Source organism: Microcaecilia unicolor, chromosome 2 (assembly GCF_901765095.1).
Source record: "Microcaecilia unicolor chromosome 2, aMicUni1.1, whole genome shotgun sequence".
Taxonomy (NCBI): Eukaryota; Metazoa; Chordata; class Amphibia; order Gymnophiona; family Siphonopidae; genus Microcaecilia; species Microcaecilia unicolor.
The window spans coordinates 343,210,436-343,232,043 of NC_044032.1; the positions used below are offsets into that span (position 1 = coordinate 343,210,436).

General features: G+C 44.9%; 1 protein-coding gene across 1 annotated transcript in view; it reads left to right on the forward strand.

The window, feature by feature from the left end:
• The first annotated feature begins 10,480 nt into the window (after nt 1–10,480).
• POLR1E (RNA polymerase I subunit E) overlaps nt 10,481–21,608 on the forward strand; it is a 111,867-nt gene continuing 100,739 nt past the window's right edge. Inside the window, exons 1-2 of the mRNA XM_030194415.1 lie at nt 10,481–10,616; nt 20,815–20,918. Of these exons, the coding sequence (XP_030050275.1) occupies nt 10,553–10,616; nt 20,815–20,918 (168 nt within the window). The 5' untranslated portion in view covers nt 10,481–10,552. The remainder of the gene's footprint in view (nt 10,617–20,814; nt 20,919–21,608) is intronic.

Consider the following 21,608-nt stretch of genomic DNA (forward strand, 5'->3'; position numbering starts at 1 on the left):
GACGACACTACCACGGTGCGGGCACAGAAAAGCCACAGCCAATGAGCAACCAGATTCCTCCCCCAGTCCCCACGCCTTGGTTGCTGACGCGACCGACGTCACGTGCCGTGCACTACTGAAGTGCGTGCGTGTGTATATGTCACTAAGAGCGCCCGATAGAAGAGCGAGTGTTTGAAAGGTCTCATTAAATGCATTTTTTAAACCCAACAGCTAATTGTTTCAAATGCAGCAGCAGCAGCAGCAGCAGCAGCAGCATATCTACGATCTCTTTCAAATGCAAAAGTATTAATAGAACCCAGATAATCATAAAACAATAAGGAAAGCAGTAGAAAATACAACAAAGTAACATGTCGCTCTGTATCGCTTCACTAATCTAATGATTAGTTCAGACCAGTAGGAGAACCCGGGGGAACTGGATTCAGTTCCCATTGCAGTTCCTTGGGACGCTGTGCAAGTCAATCCTCCCTCCAATGCCTCGGTACAAAATAAGTACATGTATTTGTAGACCGCTTTGATTGTAACGACAGAAAGGTGGTAGGTATATCCAGGGGTGTGCTGGTACATTTTTAACAACAGGCTTTTTCTCCGGACCCACGTAGCCAGCTCTGCAGTTGGAAGGGCTAGGGATGGCCGGGGTGGGGGAGTAACACTTGCCTCTCTCATCTTCCTCCCTCCCTTCAGGGTTGCCAGGTGGAAAATTTTTTTCCAGCCTAAAGGAGCCCAAAATCCAGCCCAAAACCCGCCCAAACTCAAACCCCGCCCCTGACACCCCCGCCCCCGCCGTCATCAACCCCGCCCCCGCCGTCATCGGCCCCGCCTCCCCCGTCATCGGCCCCGCCTCCCCCGTCACTAACCCCGCCTCCCACGTCACTAACCCCGCCTCCCAACGTCACTAACCCCGCCTCCCAACGTCACTAACCCCGCCCACCGCGGCCGAAAAGCCGGCCAAAAAACCGCCCAAAAAAACGCAACCCGCCGCGGGCAAAAATTTCCCGCGGCGGGTCGCGGAAAACCGCCCAATTGGGCGGTAAAACCGCCCACCTGGCAACACTGCCTCCCTTCCTTCATGTGGGCACGCTAGGCATACTTTTGCTGGCAGCCAATAAATGGACTACTACTACTACTACTTAACATTTCTAGAGCGCCACTAGGGTTACGCAGCGCTGTACAATTTAACAAAGAGAGACAGTCCCTGCTCAAAGAGCTTATAATCTAATAGACAAGTGAACGGTCGGTCCGATAGGGGCAGTCAAATTGGGGCAGTCTGGATTCACTGAACGGTAAGGGTTAGGTGCCCAACGCAGCATTGAAGAGGTGGGCTTTAAGCAAAGACTTGAAGACGGGCAGGGAGGGGGCTTGGCGTAAGGGTTCAGGAAGGTTGTTCCAAGCATAGGGTGAGGCGAGGCAGAATGAGCGGAGCCTGGAGTTGGCGGTGGTGGAGAAGGGTACTGAGAGGAGGGATTTATCCTGTGAACGGAGGTTACGGGCGGGAACGTAAGGGGAGATGAGGGTAGAGAGGTAGTGAGGGGCAGCAGACTGAGTGCATTTGTAGGTAAGAAGGAGAAGCTTGAATTGAATGCGGTATCCGATCGGAAGCCAGTGAAGTGACCTGAGGAGAGGGGTGATATGAGTATATCGGTTCTGGCAGAATATGAGACGTGCAGCAGAGTTCTGAACAGACTGAAGGGGGGATAGATGGCTAAGTGGGAGGCCGGTGAGGAGTAAGTTGCAGTAGTCCAGACGAGAGGTAATGAGAGCGTGGACGAGAGTTTGGGTGGTGTGTTCAGAGAGGAAAGGGCGAATTTTGCTGATGTTAAAGAGGAAGAAGCGACAGGTCTTGGCTATCTGCTGGATATGCGCAGAGAAGGAGAGAGAGGAGTCAAAGATGACTCTGAGGTTGCGGGCAGATGAGACGGGGAGGATGAGGGTGTTATCAACTGAGATAGAAAGTGGAGGAAGAGGAGAAGTGGGTTTTGGTGGAAAGACGATAAGCTCGGTCTTGGACATGTTCAGTTTCAGGTGGCGGTTGGACATCCGGGCAGCAATGTCGGATAAGCAGGCCGATACCTTTGCCTGGGTCTCCGCGGTGATGTCTGGTGTGGAGAGATACAGTTGGGTGTCATCAGCATAGAGATGATACTGGAAACCATGAGATGAGATCAGGGAGCCCAGGGAAGAGGTGTAGATTGAGAAGAGAAGGGGTCCAAGGACCGATCCCTGGGGAACACCAACAGATAAGGGGATGGGGGTGGAGGAAGATCCATGAGAGTGAACTACCACCACTCCCAACGTTTTGCTCTGAGCAGCATGCTGAAACTTCTCACACATGCTGGAGAAGTCCCAGCCTGCTGCTCAGAGGTGGAAACAAGGAGCGGGGAGCAGCAGCAGTCTATTTACTTGGCTGGCAGGGCTCAGCATCCTCACTAGCAAAGTAAAAGAGAATTCAGCAGGGGGCCCAAGCCCACATTTTGGGAGCCAGTTGTTAAAGTAGCCACGGAGGGCCCTACTTTAACAACCGGCTCCCAAAATTCTTAAAAACTTAACAATCGGCTCTTGCAAGCCTGTGAGAGCCTGCTCCAGCACACCACTGGGTATATCAAATACAACCCCCCTTTGCCTCACTCACCACATCTCGAAAAAGAGAAAGCCAAATGAGAAAAGGTATAGGGATGGACAACCAAAAGGATTAAAGGGATGGAAATTATTCTCATGAGGATAGTCTAAAGAAGCAAGGGCTCTTCAGCTTGGAGAAGAAACGGCTGAGGGATATGATAGAGGTCTATGAAATCGTGAGTGGAGTGGCACAGGTAAAGTCAAATCAATTGTTTAAGAAAGACTGGTGGGCACACAAAGTTACTAAATAGTACATTTAAAACAAAACATGGCAGCCAGACTCATTTTTGGTAAATCATGATTCGAAAGTGCAACACCTCTTTGTGAAAAACTCCACTGGCTCCCCATCAAGGAACAAATACATTTCAAAGCCCACACACTGATCCACAAGATCCTCCACAGAGAATCTCCAAGTTACATGACCAATCTAATCGACCTTCCAGCCAGGAACGGGTCCAAATCTCGAACATATCTCAATCTTCACCTGCCTAATTGCAAAGGTCTCAAATACAAAACCTACTATGCATCCAACTTCTCCGTTATAGGCAGCCAACTTTGGAACGCCATACCAAGATTCATCCGAACTACAAACGAACATCTATGCTTCCGAAAGCTGCTGAAAACATACCTCTTCAAACAAGCCTATCCTAACGACCCAACTTAATTTACCCTTCCTCACCATAAAAAAAAGAGAGAGAGAAAACAGCTTCAGTACTAGTTATACAGCTCCTCTGTGCAGCTGGTTTAAAAACAAACAAAAAAAAAAACAAGAGGAAGCAGGAATGGCATACATCTGGTGTTTTACTGTCTGTCTGACCAGTGGTTTTGTTCTGGGAGGTTTCCTGTGCTGTTTGCTCGCGTCAAGCGAGTGTTTTACCTTTATTCCCCCTTTCCGCGGAGTGGCCATCGGCATGGTGGCGGAGGTGGCGGAACTGTGTTCCCGCTGCAGTAAAAAGAGATTTGCAACAGGGCTGTGTCTGGTGGGCTGTTCTAAACCTTTGCTGGCTGATCTGGCACCCATCATGAAGTCTTCTGTTTCCCGTGCTGATGGTGCGTGTGTGTGTGCCATTTTGCATTTGCCTTCTGACACGGCTCCCGCCAGTCAGCTGTTGGCAGTTTCGGAGCCCTTGCACGCTGCAACAGAGTTTCTAATAACTCTAGAAGCACTTCTTCCTCTCCTTCATTACTGACTCTGGAGACCCCTTCTGTGCCTGGAAGCTCCGGAGAGCCGTTCTCCCTGTGTTTGTTCTCCTGCTACACCAGGCCTATATGCTAAAGAAGGCGGTCCCTCAGCATTCCCTGCAGGGTTCCTTGTTGCCTTTAGGCAGCTCTGGGTCAGGTTTTGATCAGGTATTAAACTTGGTTCCGGAGAACCAGGCTCCAAAGAGGAGAAAGATAACCTCTTTTTCTGAGGGGGTGTCTTTGGGCCCTGGCTCCCCTTTGCCTTCCATTGCTGCGTTTTCGTGGGATTCCCTCCACCCATCTAGGGTATATGAGTTGGAGGAGGGTGAATTAGTGCAGCAGGAGTCTGATGATCCTACTGCAGTCCAAATTTTCCATAAGGATGCGCTTCCATCACTTATTTCTAATGCCTTGGCGGCTTTAGATATTGCTGATCCTGATTCGCAATCTTCTTCCTTGGTCAGTCTTAAAATGACCAACACACGGAAGCCTTCTAAGGTGTTCCTGGTATACGAGGCCATTCAGGAGCTGATTTCAGCTCAGTGGTCAGATCCTGAGGGGTCCTTTTAGGTGTCCAGGGCAATCTCGCCTTTATCCGGTGGTTTCTGATCAAGCGGACATGTTCTCCCTACTGTGGATGCCTTGGTGACTGCGGTCACCAAGAAAACAACTCTTCCTGTGGAAGGTGGTGTAGCTTTCAAGGACATGCAGGACCTTCACCTGGAAGCCTCTCTGAAGCGTACCTTTGAGGTATCCGCTTTGGCTATCCAGGCCTTGATTTTTAGTTCGTATGCGGCCAGGGTGTGCCTTAGTTTGCTTCATCAGGCTCAGGAGCAAAACCCTGATGAGGGTTTATATTATGAGTCTGTCGCCGCTCACTTGGAATCAGGTTTAGCTTATCTAGTTGACTCCCTTTACGATGTAGTCCATACTTCAGCTAAGCAAATGGTGCTAGTGGTTTCTTCTCGCCATTTATTGTGGTTACGCCATTGGGCGGCGGACTTAGCCTCTAACCAGTGACTAACTCGGTTTGGAGAAGATTTGGAAAAGATTGTCAAGGATTTGGGTGACTCTAAAGGTCAATGCCTCATAGAAGACAGAGCTAGATCTGCTCCGCGGACTGCTTCTTCACGACCTTGCCTGAGAGAGGTTCGATGTTATTGCCCCAGTCGTCCTGCGGCTACCTTTCAGCAGAGCCATTTCTAGCAGCGTTCTTCCTTTCGAGATGATAAACGGTCCACGGTCTCCTCTTTGTGACCAGGCATTTCAAGGCGACCTGTGCAATGATGGGGTGACGGCCCATTCTTCCGTAAACAGGATTGGGGGTCATCTGACTCTCTTCTATGAAGAGTGGGCCAAGATTACTTCAGACCAATGGGTCTTGGATATTATCAGAGATAGTTACAAGCTAGAGTTTGCCTCTCCTGTAGGCAATGCATTTTTGGAATCTGATGTGCTTCCGCCTCCAAACAGGCGGCAGTCAACGCCACTCTCTGTTCCCTGTTGGATCTCAGGGCAGTGGTTCCTGTCCTGCCTCGCAAGGCACAGACGGGGTGGTATTCCATTTATTTTGTGGTGCCTCAAAAAGGGAGCTCCTCTCAGCCCATCCTCGATCTTTGCAGGCTAAACCAGTTGAGAGTATGGCATTTTCACATGGAGATGTTGTGGTCTGTCGTGGCAGTAGTCCAGCCTGGAGAGTTCCTCATGGCATTGGATCTCAAGGAGGCATATCTTCATATCCCCATTTGACCTCCACATCAGCGTTTCCTGCATTTTGCCATTCTGGGTCATCATTTCCAGTTTTGGGTGCTGCCTTTTGGCCTCTCTACTGCTCCATGGACATTCTCCAAAGTCATGGTGGTAGTAGCAGCATTCCTGTGGAAAGAAGGGATCAGGGTCCATCCCTACCTGAATGACTGGTTGATTTGAGTGGACTTGGTTTAGGAGAGTGATAAGGCCACCGACCGGGTCATTCTTCTGTTGCAGTCTTTGTGTTGGGTTACCAACCTCCACAAGAGTCATATAGTTCCCTCTCAGCAGTTGGACTACCTGGGAGCTTAATTCAATACAGTGTTGGGACTTGTCTTCCTGCTGGAGGAGCATGTGGTCAAACTCTGTTCTCAGATTTCCAACCTTCTGAAGTTGTCGAGTCCCTGGGCTGGGACTGCATTCAGGTCTTGGGGTTAATGGCAGCGACCCTGGAGGTAGTTCTGTGGGCCAGGGCTCACATGGGGCCTCTTCAGTCCTCGCTTCTCCACAGATGGTCTCCGGTCTCTCAGGATTATCGACACCGGCTGCTGTGGCTTCCCTGGACGAGGCGCAGTTTGACCTGGTGGCTTTATGGTCCCCACTTGTAGAAGGGCGTATCTCTGGCGGCTCCGCAGTGGGTAGTCATAGTCACGGATACCAGTCTCTCTGGTTGGGGGGGGGCTCTTTGTCTTCAACATTATGCCCAGGGAACTTGGTCCACGATGATGGAAGACGGTTGGCTCATCAATCGCCTGGAACTTCGGGCAGTTTTGAACACCCTGTAGGAGTTTCAGACCTTGCTGTCAGGGAAAGAGGTCTGGGTGTTTTCAGACAACACGACAGCGGTAGCTTATATCAATCGTCGAGACGGTACTTAGAGCCCGGCCCTGGTGACTGAGGCATATTGCCTCCTCTGGTGGGCAGAGGCTCACCTTCTATGCCTGTCGGCAGCACACATCGGGAGTCAGAGCAATGTGCAGGTGGAATTTCTCAGTTGACACACCCTGGATCCAGCGGAGTGGGAGCTGTCAGTGAAGGTGTTCCAGTTGCTTTTGGGGCACTTTGTCAATAGACCTTATGGCGACCCAGGTGCATGCCAAGGTGCCAGTCTTCTTCAGCAGAAGGAAAAAACCCAGGTCTGCAGGACTGGAAGCTCTTCTTCAGCCATGGCCCGAGGACACTCTTCTGTATCTTCTGTATATTTATCCCCCATGGCCCTTGATCAGGGGGGTTCTACTCTTGATCGCTCAGCACCCAGGATGGGTCATGCTCCGGATTGGCTCCAGCACCCTTGGTGTGCGGACTTGGTGCGGCTTCTAGTGGAGCCGCCTTTTCGACTTCTGGATCTGTCCAACCTTCTTCATAAGGGGCCAGTTCAGATAGAGGATCCCTGCAGCTTTGGTCTTATGGCCTTGAACGGGCGTGTTTGAGGAAAAAGGGCTATTCAGAGGTAGTAATAACTACCTTATTGCAGGCTCACAAGCGGTCTACCTCAACGGCGTATGCCAATGTTTGGCGCACCTTTGTTGACTGGTGTGAGGCCCGAGTGTGGTCCCCTTTTCAGGAGTCGGTGGCTCAAACCTTGGCCTTTTTGCAGGACAGCTTACAGAAAGGGTTAGCCTATAACTCGCTTTGAGTCCAGGTTGCAGCCCTAGCATGTTTTCGGGGCAGAGTGTCGGGTTCTTCCCTGTCCCTATAACCAGCCCCTCCAAATTACACACTGATTACGATTTATAAAAAATAAAAAAAAACTAAGCTACCTATGAAAAGTTATTCCATTATTACACTTTCTCTGTGTACATCCATATGCTGCACAAACTGGCATGTTCTGAATCGGCAGCACAGCGCCTCACCTCTGTGTGAAAGAGACAGATCGCCTCTCCTTGGGCCTGCCCTCACTGTGCCCCGCCCTAGGGCAGGACACAGTGAGGGAAGGCCCGAGATGATCTGCCGCTTTCACACAGACGCAAGGCGCTGTGCTGCCAATTAGAGATTTTTTTTTAATGCAGGGGGCCCTGTGGCAGACAGAAGGGGGCTGTCGAGGGAGCTGAGGGTAGGCAGGTGGAGACTAAGGCCGGCGGCCTGGGAGCAGGAAAAGGAGAGAGGCCCCAGCGCTGGGCCCCCCCTTGGAGGCTCGGGCCTGGGGAATTTTGTCCCCCCTGTCCCCCCCCCCCTCTCGGCAGCCCTGGCTCTCAGCCCCATTCACTCAAAACAAAACAAGCAAACCTATGAGCTATAGCATTCACCTTGTCATTCTTTATTGTTGGTAGCATTTTTATTTAATCTCACTTATTTTCTCAAACATGCCAGCTTGTGCAGCATATGGATGTACAAAGAGGAAGTATTATAACGGAATACCTTTCATAGGTAGAGTAGTAATTTGTCATAAAATCTTAATCAGTGGTCAGTTGGAGGGGCTGGTACAGGGACACCCTAGCATATGTTATATTTGTGCAGATATTTTTTTCTCCTGGTAATGGGCCACTAAAACAGACATCATGTTATGAGAATCAGGTGCTCAACATTCAGAGTTTCTATTTATTTATGACATTCATATCCTACATTTAACATGTATTAGGTTGAAACCAGGGAGCATTTGAAAGCATTTTTTTTCTTTGCCTAGATCAAAAGAGAAAGGTGGTTTGTGGGAACTTGCTCCTTCTGTTTTGAAGAATGCAGTAATATATTATAAAAATGCACTTAATATTGTTTATTACTATTATTTACTACTGGTTGATATACAGCAGAAGTTAACCAAGTCAGCTTCATGCTTTGTAATATAATTTTTAATAGCATCTTCTCAGTTATATTACCCAAATACAATTATAATGTTAATTATATGACCGTGTCTGCCTCCAGGATAACCTGGTCCTGGAGTTACCCAAGGCAGTCAGGATATTGACAATGAATATTCATTAGAGAGATTTGCATACAGTGGAGGCAGTGCTTGTTATGAAATGCTTTGAGTCCTACTGATCTGTTGTGTTATTTTGGTGGGTGGAAACAGGTGGGCTTATAGGGAGGGAGAGGAGTATGGGTGGGGAAGGGTTCTTGGGGTATGTTCTCTGTAAAAGTTTTTATCGTGCCATGTTGGATGGTTTACTATTTTTGTTCTTGTTCTGTATGTTTTGCTTTTAATAAAGATGATTAAAACATAAAAAATAAGTTTTGCATGTTACTGAATTCTAATATTGTCTCACTGTATGTCCAGTTCTGGCACAGTATAAGCCACCACAAGAACAAAATATAAGAAAACCAATGGACTGCATGAGGGGCTTATAGCCCATTTAGTTATGTTTCCACACATGAGAGATCTGTTTGACAGAAAATATTTTTATTATTTTGACTTATAAACCACTTGTCCCTGAAGCATGCTCAAACAACAGAATAATCCATTTGTGTATACATTTTTATTGATGACACATTAACCAATACATATATCAATACATAAAAATGTAGAAAAGATATATATTGTCATCAAGCTTTTAACATAGAATCCTTCCTTCCCATTACTCCCCAACCCCTCCCCTCTAATAATATAATGTTGAACCTTACTACGAACTTTCAACTCACACATGTCATAGGCACAGGTCACATCCAGCCTAATGTCCAGGACATATCTTTTGTGCACTTCCCTACCCTAACCAAGATCTTCTCCACCCTCAAATGTGGTCCCACCCGACAAATGGGTGACTCAAACAAGGTTCATTTGTGTATCTAAAAGGTAAACTTTTAGATACAGATGAAGATGTGATTTCATGTGCCCCAATGAAAGCAGAGTTTATTTCTTCTTCAATTTAATTTCAATATATTCCACCATCTTTATAACACTATGAGGCATATTTTCAAAGCACTTAGCCTCCCAAAGTTCCATAGAAACCTATGGAACTTAGCCTCCCAAAGTGCTTTGAAAATATGCCTCCAGGCTTCCCAAGGCAGATTACAACAACATTTAAGATGAACTCATCAGGAAACAGGATATCCTCACTGAAATTTGGCCATCTGTATTGCATACAGTGTATTTAGATTTTAGTGTAGAAAAATGAGCACAAAACACGAGTTTAAAATTGCTGTTTCTACCAGCTATAATAATTTTTAAGCTGTTTTAGTGATATTCAATTGTTAGCAATCAAAGAAACAATTATGTTTTGAAAATCTCTGAAAACATTCTTCTTCAACAAAGCCTACAATGAAAACCTATAACCTCACAGAGAGGCATATTTTCAAAGCACTTTGGGAGGCTAAGTTCCATAGGTTTCTATGGAACTTTGGGAGGCTAAGTGCTTTGAAAATAAGCTAAGTCCACTCAATTATGAACGCACACCCTCTATAACTACCTTAACAACTCTCTTCCTTCTTCCCTCTCCCCTTCCTTAATCGCTACACATAACTAACTGTATCTGAGATCCAACTATGACAATGTTATTAAATCTATGTAAGCCACATTGAGCCTGCAAATAGGTGAGGGAATGTGGGATACAAATGCAATAAATAATAATAATAATTTAATGATATTTATATATACATATGGAAAGCTTTCAAATAAATAAAAAAGCTGCCCAATAAGTAAAAAAACAAACAAACCAGAAAACAAACTTGTGTCCTCCATCTTTTAAAGCACTGCCTATCCAACTGAAACAGCTTTAGTTGTTACTGATGGACCAAAAATTAAAAAAAAACAAAACACCAAAACCCGACAACATGGATGCAGCAGCTCATCACAGGTTTGCTTGCTTTGTTTTGAGTGAACGGGGATGACGGCTGCGCTGGGCAAGAGAAACTTAGATTGTCCTAATTGGCTTCCTTACTTAGAATGGACTAGATAGGCTGACGTGCACTCCTGTTTATTAAACCTCCTTGCTAATGCCGTCCTCTGTCATTACATTTCCGACTCCTCCCCTTGCGCCTGCGTGATTCATTCCACTTCCTCTTCCTTGCAGTCTGTCTCTGACCCAGGAGTGCAACGACGCGTGCGCGGTATTTATTTAGTCTCGGCGTGTGGAGCGTGATGGCTGCTCGTGCTGTCTGGGAGTATTGCGGTGATCCGCTGCCAGGGCAAAGCGCTGCGCTTGGTAAGGATTGTGCAAGCTTAGCTTTTTGTTTGAGTTGAGACGAGAGAACGAAAGGTTTCGTGACAGATTTTCCTTGGACTGAGGAACCAGCTCAAAAACATACGAGTCAGTGTGTTCGGTGGGCTTTCTCCCTCGTGCCCTGTGAAGAGCAAGAGGGTTTATTGGGAAGAAGTTTGAAAGGGTCCCTTAGCCGTTAGTTTCTAAGTTTCTTAGGTACTTGTTCACAGATTTGCAGCATCTCCTGTACATCTCGGTTTACTGAGACTCTTTTCCATTAGTGCGTGGAAGGGGATGCTCAGTAAAGCAGATTTCATTTGCTGCAAACATGCTGTGAGTTAGCTGTGCCCGAGTGATTACCTTTTCGTTTATTTTGTTACATTTGTACTCCGCGCTTTCCCATGGCAGGCTCGATGCGGCTTACATGGGGCAATGGAGGGTTAAGTGACTTGCCCAGAGTCACAAGGAGCTGCCTGTGCCTGAAGTGGGAATTGAACTCAGTTCCTCAGTTCCCCAGGACCAAAGTCCACCACCCTAACCACTAGCCACTCCTCCACTCCTTTCTATGTCCTGGGTCCCCACCGGTCTTTCTTTCTCGAGTCTCTCATTCTCAGCACACTTCTTGACTCTTATCTTCTCCCAACACTGTTCGTCTTAATCTCCATACTCATTTCTGGCAATATAGTCTCCTTCTTGTAGCCACAATATTCTTGTTCCCAACAGTGTCGAACCTCCCTAGTCAGCCACCCTTCCTCCCTCACTCTACACGAGATAACCAGCTACTTCCATATATAGTTTCCAGCCAGCTGCACTTCTAGACTCCAGCTGGTTAACCCTCCCCGTGCTGTGGACTACTTCTACTCCATCCCCACCTTGCCCCCACTCCACAGGCACCTTGACCGTCCCCCCATAAAGCCATATTCTATAAGCAGTGAAAATACTGGTAAAAGTAACATAAATGTATTTTCTTTGGTACTCTGCTAAATACAAAATGTAAAAAGATACATTAAAAAACAAACATCCATGTCCCCCATTTCTTTCCCTCCCATCCACCAGCAGCATGCTCCCCTCTTCTTCATCCCCAACTATTCCATATGCTCTCTTCCTCCTTTTCCCTTCCTCCACTCCAAGTAGTCGCCCTTACCAATCTTTTTTTTCCAGTTCTAGTCCCACTCCATCCCTGCCTGCCTCCCTGTACCCACACTCCACCCACCCATTACTCCATCCACCTCCCCTCCAGCACTGAGTCAGGATGCCCTCCCCAATGTACCTCAGTGCACCCTGGTGGTCTAGTGGCCTCTTCAGGGCAGGAAAGATCCCCACTTTTTCCTGTTGCTGGTTGCTCGCTGCTGAGACGTCAAGCTGTGGCCTCGCAAGACATCGTTTGGGGCCACTGCTTGAAGTCTTGGTAGCCATTTTGATGAAGTGGGGGCAGTGAGCGGGTCAGTGGTAGCAGGCATGAAATAGTGGGATCTTTCCTGCCCCAAAGAGACCACCAGGGTGCATTGAGGTATATTCAAGGAGGGTATCCTGAGGCTCACCTCCACTGGAGCTGTGGACCTGGAGGGGATCTCCGCTATCATTCCTGTGCAACTCTCTACAAGAGAGTTAAGATGCTATGTAGGTGACAGGTACAGAACACCTGGGCGTCAGGGCAAAATATCTGGGTTTCAGGGTGATAGAGGTTGGGATTTGTAGTAAACACCTGAAGAAGGGTCTACAGATGGATGCTTGTGATCATACCCTGTTCTGTACTATAAAGAAACTTAAACTTCCCTAAAATTACTGCAGTGCACAGCTTTATGTGGTTGTCGTGTTAATCCTTCAGGTTTGCCAGCTGGCTGGTCTTTGTTTCAGATTAACATGTACAGGATGTTTTTTCATTAGTAAATTGGAGCCACAAATCCATGCATGTTATTGGGTAAAACAAGACCTGGATCAAATTGTTGTGGGAGCACTAGGGAAAAATAGAATATTATAGAATGTAAATAATCCAGAGTTGACATCTGATTGATACAAAAATGGTGATGTACACATGAAGTCATTGCAAACTTTAATCCATCCCCTTACAAAGTAATCAAAACAAAAGACCAGCAGGTGCTGAAAGGCATGATATGCGTGGACTGCAAGTAGAATCCTGACCCTTCTGCTCCAAATGTCTAAGATACAGCAGGCTGAGTGGACATCCCCCCCCACCTCCAGCCCCCAGTATTAAAAGAAAAGAAAAAAAAATTAAAACTTTTCAGCAGAGTGAACACACTAACCTGTTCCTTCCCTGTATCTTAAAAAATGTGAGCCAAATGAATCCACCTTCTGATTACTATAATTAAAGAGAAGTGCCTGCCTGCTAAGCTCAGTGGGAGGATGAGGGACTGAACAGTAAGTGCTGATATAGCCATCATTTAATATTCACACTCTGCAATGATGTGTTTTCAAAACTGAATGGTGTTTGGTCCCTTTAATGACAAGGAACTGATAATTGCTCAGATGTAGTGAATAGCACTCTTTTTATGGCAGTCTGTGCAAACTACTGCAGCTTTGTGTGCACAGTTGTCTGTGCACTTGACATTTAATAGTGCAACAATATGTGTACTATTAGTTTGTTGCACTGGGAGTAAAATTTATTTTTCTTTTTTTGTTGTTTTGTTTAATGCACTTTAAGCATTTGGACGCTGAATTAAAATTCAGCTTGTTTTAGCAACTCTGTAGTACTTTAGAAATCTCGTATCTTTGATCCCAAAATATCCAGTCATTTTAATAATAAAAAAAAAAAAATCTAAGGTTTTGGATTTTAACATTTCCAATGAGCATTCTGATCATAAGGTCTGATGCAGTGCTGTGGTTCTGAAAAGTGCTCCCTTATGGAGATGTCGCCTTGGTCTGTCTCGGGGGCAATTTCTCCAAATGGGTTATTTTTGTGCCTAGCATGACAGTAATTTCTAAAGCCAGGGCATGTGGAGTATGATCTGTCTTTCAGATTTACTTCTAACTCTTGCCATAATACTTGCATTGTGCCAAAGAGAGCTTCCTACTGGAGTTCATAAGATGTAACACGGATTGGCAATTTTCAGGAGCACTTGGATGTTTTTTGATCAAGCCTGTGGCACCCAAAACGACAGGAAATATTTCTGTATCTTTATGCATCATTTTCTTGGTCTCCAACTGTTTTTCTTGGTACTTAAGGATCATCTCTCTCCCCACATGATTTGCTTTGAGGCATGTGATTTTATGTTTATGCATGTTGATTCTAGTCTTTAATATCTGAGTTGTCTCACCAGTGCATCATCCTGCACATTTTCTACATTGAGTAACATAGTGCCTTGTGAAAGCTTTCTCTTTCAGCATCATTTTTCACATTCTTTCTAAAATGTACAGCTTTTCACTGATGTACATAACATACTGTACATCTTTCATGTGAAGGAACAGCTATAGAAAAGAAGAAGTAATTATGCAAGTAAGACTTTTTAGTTTCTTGTTCTTAAGTCCTAAGAACATAAGAATTCCATATTACATAAGTATTGCCATACTGGGAAAGACCAAAGGTCCATCGAGCCCAGCATCCTGTTTCCAACAGTGGCCAATCCAGGTCACAAATACCCGGCAAGATCCCCAAAATGTACAAAACATTTTATACTGCTTATCCCAGAAATAGTGGATTTTCCCAAGTCCATTTAATAACGGTCTATGGACTTTTCCTTTAGGAAGCCATCTAAACCTTTTTTAAACTCCGCTAAGCTAACCGCCTTTACCACATTCTCTGGCAATGAATTCCAGAGTTTAATTACACGAGTGAAGAAAAATTTTCTCCGATTCGTTTTAAATTTACTACATTGTAGTTTTATCGCATGCCCCCTTGTCCTAGTATTTTTGGAAAGCATAAACATACGCTTCACGTCTACCCGTTCAACTCCACTCATTATTTTATGGACCTCTATCATATCTCCCCACAGCCGCCTTTTCTCCATATTGGCACAGACCAATGATCCATGTAGCTCTGCATCCTGTTTCCAAAAGTGGCCAATCCAGATCCACTTGGCAAAATCTAAAAAGTACCACGATGCCATGCTACTGAACCCCAAGGATAAACAGAGGCTTTCCCCAGGTCTACCTTAATAATGGGTTATGGACTTTTCATGCAAGAATTTGTCAAGACATTTTTTAAACCCAGCTACACCAACTGTGTTTATGACATCCTCTGGGAACAAGTTCCAGAGTAGAGTGACATGGGGACATCCCCATCCTCATCCCCACCCTGTCTCTGCAACATAAGTACATAAGTACATAAGTAGTGCCATACTGGGAAAGACCAAAGGTCCATCTAGCCCAGCATCCTGTCACCGACAGTGGCCAATCCAGGTCAAGGGCACCTGGCACGCTCCCCAAACGTAAAAACATTCCAGACAAGTTATACCTAAAAATGCGGAATTTTTCCAAGTCCATTTAATAGCGGTCTATGGACTTGTCCTTTAGGAATCTATCTAACCCCTTTTTAAACTCCGTCAAGCTAACCGCCCGTACCACGTTCTCCGGCAACGAATTCCAGAGTCTAATTACACGTTGGGTGAAGAAAAATTTTCTCCGATTCGTTTTAAATTTACCACACTGTAGCTTCAACTCATGCCCTCTAGTCCTATTATTTTTGGATAGCGTGAACAGTCGCTTCACATCCACCCGATCCATTCCACTCATTATTTTATACACTTCTATCATATCTCCCCTCAGCCGTCTCTTCTCCAAGCTGAAAAGCCCTAGCCTTCTCAGCCTCTCTTCATAGGAAAGTCGTCCCATCCCCATTATCATTTTCGTCGCCCTTCGCTGTACCTTTTCCAATTCTACTATATCTTTTTTGAGATACGGAGACCAGTACTGAACACAATACTCCAGGTGCGGTCGCACCATGGAGCGATACAACGGCATTATAACATCCGCACACCTGGACTCCATACCCTTCCTAATAACACCCAACATTCTATTTGCTTTCCTAGCCGCAGCAGCACACTGAGCAGAAGGTTTCAGCGTATCATCGACGACGACACCCAGATCCCTTTCTTGATCCGTAACTCCTAACGCGGAACCTTGCAAGACGTAGCTATAATTCGGGTTCCTCTTACCCACATGCATCACTTTGCACTTGTCAACATTGAACTTCATCTGCCACTTGCACGCCCATTCTCCCAGTCTCGCAAGGTCCTCCTGTAATCGTTCACATTCCTCCTGCGACTTGACGACCCTGAATAATTTTGTGTCATCGGCGAATTTAATTACCTCACTAGTTATTCCCATCTCTAGGTCATTTATAAATACATTAAAAAGCAACGGACCCAGCACAGACCCCTGCGGGACCCCACTAACTACCCTCCTCCACTGAGAATACTGGCCACGCAATCCTACTCTCTGCTTCCTATCTTTCAACCAGTTCTTAATCCATAATAATACCCTACCTCCGATTCCATGACTCTGCAATTTCTTCAGGAGTCTTTCGTGCGGCACTTTGTCAAACGCCTTCTGAAAATCCAGATATACAATATCAACCGGCTCCCCATTGTCCACATGTTTGCTTACCCCCTCAAAAAAATGCATTAGATTGGTGAGGCAAGACTTCCCTTCACTAAATCCGTGCTGACTTTGTCTCATCAGTCCATGTTTTTGTATATGCTCTGCAATTTTATTCTTAATAATAGCCTCCACCATCTTGCCCGGCACCGACGTCAGACTCACCGGTCTATAATTTCCCGGATCTCCTCTGGAACCTTTCTTAAAAATCGGAGTAACATTGGCTACCCTCCAGTCTTCCGGTATTACACTCGATTTTAGGGACAGATTGCATATTTCTAACAGTAGCTCCGCAAGTTCATTTTTTAGTTCTATTAATACTCTGGGATGAATACCATCAGGTCCCGGTGATTTACTACTCTTCAGCTTGCTGAACTGACCCATTACATCCTCCAAGGTTACAGAGAATTTGTTTAGTTTCTCCGACTCCCCCGCTTCAAATATTCTTTCCGGCACCGGTCTCGTACAAAAAGTGAGCTATTCTTTTATTGAAAATGATGAAACTAGTGCGGAGTTGGTGGGGATGAGGGCAAACTTTGTCCCTGTGTCATTCTCTTTTCCAGACTTCAACTTTGTGTTGAATGAAAAAATATTTTCTCCCATTTTGTTTTAAATATGCTATTTAATAACATGGTATGTCTTTTCATTTGTTGAAAAAAAAAATATTGATTGCATCTACCCATTGCACTCCACTCATTATTTTATAGACCTCTATCCTATTTTTCCTCAGCATTCTCCAAGTTGAAGAGCCCTGAACTCCATAGCTTTTCCTCCTGTGAGAGTTTCATCACCATAATCTTTTTGGTTGCCCTTATCTATACCTTTTCTAACTCTGCTTTATGTTTGTGTTTTTTTTAGATATGGCAACCAGAATTGTACACAATAATTAGGATCAGGTTGCACCATGGAGCAATACAGAAGCATTATGATATTTTTTTTGTATTCTCTATTCCATGAGTATAGGAGTTCAGGCCTTGAGTGCTGCAAACAGGTCAGGTTTTCAGGATATCCCTTATAAATATTTGTAAGAAACCTAATAACTAGTTAATTGACATAACAACATAACCTTACATTTACCTACTAACTCACTCCTGCTGTTTAAAAACATGCCATCTTTATTTCACAATATAACCTCAAACAAACATTTTAAAACTGCACCTGCTCCTCACAGCAATTACTTCCATATAGAATGTCCATATATTGATGTAATTCTTCTCAGTGTACTCCTTCACTGCCGGAAAAATTATTAAAGATCACTCAAAATGTAAACTCCACAAATCCCCCAAGTTCAACTAGCCGTTAATACAAAACAGCCAGCAAAGGGTTGACACTAGAAACTTGAAATTTGCAGTCCGATACGCAGCTTGGGAACACCTCACACTGCGCAAAGGTCATCGAGTGCTGCACAATATCTTCATTCACATCATACTGCCATAAGAAATCTTTAAAATGTTTTTTTGAGGTCTCTTAAATCTCTTTAGGTCTCAACACTGGCCGTGTTTCATTCATACTTCTTCAGGAGACGGTACTACAACAAGTAATAAACAGTATTACAACCACACTACATAAATACACATGTATACAACATTGTAAACTTTGTATTACATTTATTTATTTTTGTTACATTTGTACCCTGCGCTTTCCCACCCATGGCAGGCTCTATGTGGCTTACATGGGGCAATGGAGGGTTAAGTGACTTGCCCAGAGTCACAAGGAGCTGCCTGTGCCTGAAGTGGGAATTGAACTCAGTTCCTCAGTTCCCCAGGACCAAAGTCCACCACCCTAACCACTATGCCACTCCTCCACTCCATACCTTGCCTAGCCTCTTACTTCGGTTAGGCATACCCCATGCTCCTATTCAGCAGCGTGCACACCTGCAACACTCACAGATCTGGAGACTAACTACCTCCCACACCTGTTTATAAAGCCATTAACAACGCCCAATCAATCTTTGTTTAACCCATTAGGCTCAATCTTTGTTCCTTCAATATTAATTTTCTCTACATCTCCCCCAGTATTCTTAATTTGAATCAATACTACAAATTGCAGCTCCTCTAAAGAATGTCGATTTATTAATCCAATGGTGTACTAAAGGAGTCTCCATCTGCTGTAATTGTATTGCTCAAATGCTGAGCTGTCCTATACTTTATCTTCCGTTTAGTTTCACCTATGTACCTTAATTGACAAGGGCACATGATGCCATAAACTACACCACTAGTCACATGTTTTCAAATGCGAATAAAATTGCTTGCCAGTATTTTTTTTTATCCACACTTTATCAGTATGGATCGCATATTTACAATAAACACAGTGCTGATATGGACCATGTCCTCTGTCTTGATCACTCATTGATGATGTCCCTCCCCTGTGTTTAGATAAGATCTCCCCCCCCATATTCCTACCCTGGGTACATGAAAACCGGGGTCTTTCTTGTAACCCTTTATGTAAAGCCATTATCGGCCAGTGCTTTAACACACTGCGTTTGGCTATAAAAATGCAGCACACAATTTATACAGGATGTTTGGGTAGGCAGGTTATAAATGTAATGAATAAATAATATCACTAATAGCAGATCAGCAATTTCATATTTGAGTTCTTTCAGTACCCTAGGGTGTATACCATCCAGTCCAGGTGACTTATCATTCTTTACCCTGTCGATTTGGCTCGATTTGCGTACAATGGAGGCAGTGTATGCAAATAGATCTCATGCATATTTATTAGGAAAATCCTGAAAACCCACCTGGATTGCAGCCCTCAAGGACTGAGGCTGGTCAACCCTGGTCTAGAACAGTTAAGCCTGTGACTTTTTGAGCCACTAGAAGCCAATCCAGGTATGGAAATTCTGAGTGGCCTTGTGAAGGTGCATAGCCACCACCATGAGGCACTTGGAAAACGCTTTGGCGGTCCATGAAATACCAAAAGGAAAGACTTTGTACTGGAAATGATTTGACTGAAGGGTAAACCTGAAGTACCACATATAGGAAGGATGTGTATGCATACTTGAGATCCAGTGTACACATCCAGTCTCCTTTGCTCGGTTGGTGAAGCATGGGAGGTAATAGTGATCATCCTTAATTTCTCTTTGAAAGGGTAATGGTTAAAATACACTGTTTCTTCACGCTACTTTTATGTTCTTATGTAAATATTTGGTTTGTTTGTGTTCACTCAAAATCTAAGCTGCTGAGTTGAGTGCTTAGACCTGCAGTATTTTTCCCATTTGCTCAATACCATCTGTCATGAAACACCTGGCCACCTGCCTGGGGTTACTCTGCGGCCACTTAGAGGGTCTGTCACCAGCACAGGTCAGGTCTGCCTTCACCTGATGCTTCTGCTTTACACTAGCACCCTCCTCCCACTGACTGGGTCACAACCGCCTCTGGGTGAGTCTTCTGCTCTCCAATAACCTCCAGTCATTTCTAGGTTACTGGGGCCACACTCCCAATAGTCCTACAGTTCCCAGAAAGCACTCACAGACACAACACGCAAACCACCAGGATCCTTTATCAGTCCAGACAAGCAGAGCAAACAAACCATTTTTTTTTATTCTTATAAAAATTGAACATTGAACAAAAAAATGTGCAATTAGCAAACAATAACATGTAACTGACATATAGATCAATTATAACACTTAACATCTATATACTGTCTAAACAGTACCTGGGAAGGTCAGGACATATAACTATTCACAGAGCCTCAGCAAAGAGATCTGTCTCTTTCCTTCCTTGTTAGGTCTGAAGCAACAGTCGGCACTACTGAGTAATTTTTCAAAACTTCAGGCCAATCGGAGGAGCCCAGAGCAGTCAAGTTTCAAATAAAATCTGGTTACATCACTATAGACACTTCCTATTATCTGTGTGTCAAATAAAGAAAGACAAGTCAGTCCTCTAACAGCTTTAACCTTAAACATGCACCATCTACTGGCCAAACAGGAGAAGTACACTCCAGAGCATAATGCAAGAAAATATCCAATACATTTTACATGCTTAGAACACACTGTTTCTTCACATCATCTTCCAGAGAACTCGCAAGGATTGGGCAGTAAAGGTTCAGAATCTGTCCTCTCTGAAACCAGTGGGTCTTTTTAAACTGGGGCTTTGTATTGTCTACAATGTGATTGTACATGGTGCCCCTAGTCGCTAGTTTACTGGATACTTTCTGTGCTACCTTATGTCTCAAACGTTCTCAGCACAAGATTGATTTCTGGAATAGACAATGCAGCAGGTGCAGTTAGGTGTATGCTTTGGTTCACGACAGCCACAAATGGGTTAGGTTTTTAGGATGTCACTAATAAATACACCTGAGAGAGATTTGTGTACACTGGAGACAGTATGCATTCATACAAATCTTATCTGTATTCATTAGGGGTATCCTGAACATCTGATTTGTTTGTGGCCCTTGAGGGCTGGAAATGAATAATTGCAGTAAATTGAGTTTGGTGCAAGGCAGGGTCTAAATTACTGCAGCACTTATTTTGCACAGTTCAAGAGAGCTGGAAAATTTCTGAAGGGGGGGGGGGGGAGGGTGCCCTTGAATTTTTCTGAACAAGCAAATAGTGTGCCTACTATTTAAAGTCAGTTATTTTAAAATGTTCAGTGCTAATAGGTATTACTATTTCAATTGACATTTTATTTTTGGTTTGCATTTGTAGTTCAGTTTTCAAATGGGAAACTTAAGGATCCAGAAAATATGGATTTTGCTTTGTACAAGAACAAAGACAATAGCAATCCCAGAAAGAAGAACCAGAGGATTGTGGTAAGCATGTTTATCACATGGTAAGCCACATGCTTTCTGGGGGGGGGGGGGGGGGGGGGGGGGGGGGGTAATGGTGAGTTTACAGTATGGAGAGGTGGTTTGTTCAAATATCTGCTTAAAGGGAGATATTGCATAGAATGGCATGTGGACCCTTGATAGTGGAAGAAAATATGAGAATGCATCTAGCTACACTGTCCTGCGCAAGTGGGTGTTATCCCCTTCAACCTACCAGCAGTTGGAGGTAGAGCTTTACCAGTGACCTCACCGGTATTAGTTGGTGGTTCTACCTGGATAAATCCAGTACTTTTTGTACCTTAGCAGATGGTAAGTCATGCTGTCTGGTGCTCCTGGTCCCTGTTCTGCTGGTCGCAGCAGCACAGCTTCGTTGAGCCTAAGGGCCGCTCCTAGGTTATCCAGTCCCTGGACTGGACCTGTTTGAGTGCAGAGCTTGACTCCACTGCCCCCAGTCGTACTTCTTAGCATCCACTGGATGAGGCTTGTGGTTTGGTCTTGAAGAACCCTGCCCGAGGTGTGCGCGTTCCCAACCCCTATTTGCCCACTCACCCTGTTTGGGAGTAAATCCCTCCTGGGCTCTCCTGCAGATTCCAGGCCATTAAAAAAAAAAAAATCATCATTGGCTTTTCCTGGCTTAGCTTTATTCCCGGGTGCAGGGCGTAATGCTATTGCTGG